Consider the following 2,220-nt stretch of genomic DNA (forward strand, 5'->3'; position numbering starts at 1 on the left):
TTTGCCGAGATTCTCAAGACAGCCTCTGAACACATCGAGGCTGCTTTGCAGTTGACTTGAAGGAAGTTGATTCAACCATCCACTCCTATGACCTTGTCAGCAAACTGAACCTGCCCAACAATGGGAGAGTGTGGGATGGTAGGGGCTTACCTAAGACTGGTCTCTTGATGACAGTTCTGGGTGTGATCTTCGTGAAGGGCAACTGTGCTGCTGAGGAAGACATCTGGAAGTTCTTGAATATGATGCGAGTATATGCTGGGAGAAAACACTTCATCTATGGAGAGCCCAGGAAGCTCATCACCAAAGACTTTGTGACGATGAAGTACCTGGAGTACCGCCAAGTTGCCAACAGCGATCCTCCATGTTATGAGTTCCTGTGGGGCCCACGAGCCCATGCGGAAACCAGCAAAATGAAAGTCTTGGAATTTTTGGCAAAAGTCAATGATACGGTCCCCAGTGCCTTCTCATCACAATATGAAGAAGCTTTGCGAGATGAGGAAGAGAGAGCTCGAGCCACAGTTCCAGCCAGGCCTGGCACCACTCTCACTTTCAGGCATGTTCCATGGCCAGGTCCAGCTGCTTCTCCTACCCCTACTGAAGACCAAGACTTTTAAAAAATCATCCAGATAAGAAAATTTGACATCAAAATAGGGACCTTTGCCGAAATGGGAAGCAATCCCACAATAATACTGCTGGGACAATGGAATGAAAAAATAAAATGCAAAAAATTTCAAAACATGATCAATCTTGATTGTTCTCCATCTTTTCTGTCTTCTGTTTTGTAAAATTAAATAATTTATACCTCGATATGCTTCATGAAAAATGCAGGAGGTATTAAACCTTAACAAGGTAGACCTCTTACTGGCTTCATTTATTTTTTGAGCATCTGCTCTTTGAAAGGCTCTATGCTAGTTCTGGTGCGGCTAAGATCAAGACCTCCCCTATGCCCATACAACTTTAGAAACAAGGAGCTGCAGTCACATAAGCAAGATCTTGAGATAGCCTTTAGGAATGACAGGAAAGTAAAAAGACTATCCAGGAAGAAATCTCTACCTGGGGTAATGTACTGATTTGTTAGGCTTTCCACAACAAAACCCCACAGAATGAGTGGCTGAAACAATGGAATTTTATTGTCTCAGAGTTCTAGAGGCTGCAAGTCCAAGATCAGGGCTGGTTAACCCTGAGGCCTCTCCCCTTGGCTGCCAGGTGGCCACCCTCTTCATTTGGCATTCCTTTTGAGTACATATATCCCTGGTGCCTCCTTTTGTGTCCCATTTTCTTCTTATAGTCACACGGGTTATGGCCCATCCTAATGACTTCATTTTAACTCAACCATCCCTTTAAAGACCTTATTTCTAACTACAGTTGCATTCTGAAGTACTCTGAGTTATGCTTTCAATATGCATTTGTGGAAGGGACACAATTTGACCCCTAACAGACAGAAATCTAAGGTGTCTCTGCTCTTATCTCAATGCAGGAGATTCCAGGGCACAGACTGGTATTCTACGCACATCGTCTCCAGGGAGTTTCTGAGATGTAAGGGTGAATTCCCTTGAGGTGCTTAGGGAAGAAGGACATTCCTCCCTTTACCCCTTTTGAATTTTTGTGGTTAGACTACTAGTAAACTTGACACAAGACAGGTTAACAGGAGAAAAAGAGACAAATTGCAATTCACGTGCACAAGAAGTGTCATAGAAATGGGACCTAAAAAGTGGGCAAAGCAGGCAGCTTCTTTTTTGTAGATAACAAAACAATTTGTGAGGAATCGACAGGACAAATCAACTTAGGTTTTAGGTACTCAACTAGTAAGGAATCTAAACAGAATCTGTACCCAGGGTAGTAAATGAAAGACTTAACAATGTTTGTGTATACAGGCTTCTCTGCTTGAACTGAAACAAGGGTTTCCCTCTGCCTCCAGATGCAGGCAGTACATCCTTCAAATGAGATGTATTTCCTGCTCTCAGGGAGACAGAAATCGGGAGGTGGCAGCATGTCCCTCCTCTGTTGGCTGTTTCTTAAGTAACTTGAATTCAAAATAATCAATATACCACTCTGGTATATTTGGGGGCAGAGTGCCCTAAGCCTTGACAGGTCCCTCCTCTGAAACTTGCCTGCAAGTCTCACATGGTAAAAGCTGATCTGGTCACTGTGGAGAGAGAGAATGGATTAGTGGAGTCCTCCATTTCATGGCAGCAATTGCATCATTCTGAGAACAGGTCA

The 2,220-nt window shown here is 43.6% G+C and overlaps 1 protein-coding gene across 1 annotated transcript in view; it reads left to right on the forward strand.

The window, feature by feature from the left end:
- LOC104984435 (melanoma-associated antigen B5-like) overlaps positions 1-1,536 on the forward strand; it is a gene marked incomplete at both ends in the record, with an annotated part of 12,096 nt that extends 10,560 nt beyond the window's left edge. Inside the window, 2 exon segments of the mRNA XM_010834133.1 lie at positions 84-553; positions 1,478-1,536. Of these exon segments, the coding sequence (XP_010832435.1) occupies positions 84-553; positions 1,478-1,536 (529 nt within the window).
- Positions 1,537-2,220: the final 684 nt, after the last annotated feature.

This window comes from Bison bison, unplaced genomic scaffold (assembly GCF_000754665.1).
Source record: "Bison bison bison isolate TAMUID 2011002044 unplaced genomic scaffold, Bison_UMD1.0 scf7180017864027, whole genome shotgun sequence".
NCBI classification, from domain to species: Eukaryota; Metazoa; Chordata; class Mammalia; order Artiodactyla; family Bovidae; genus Bison; species Bison bison.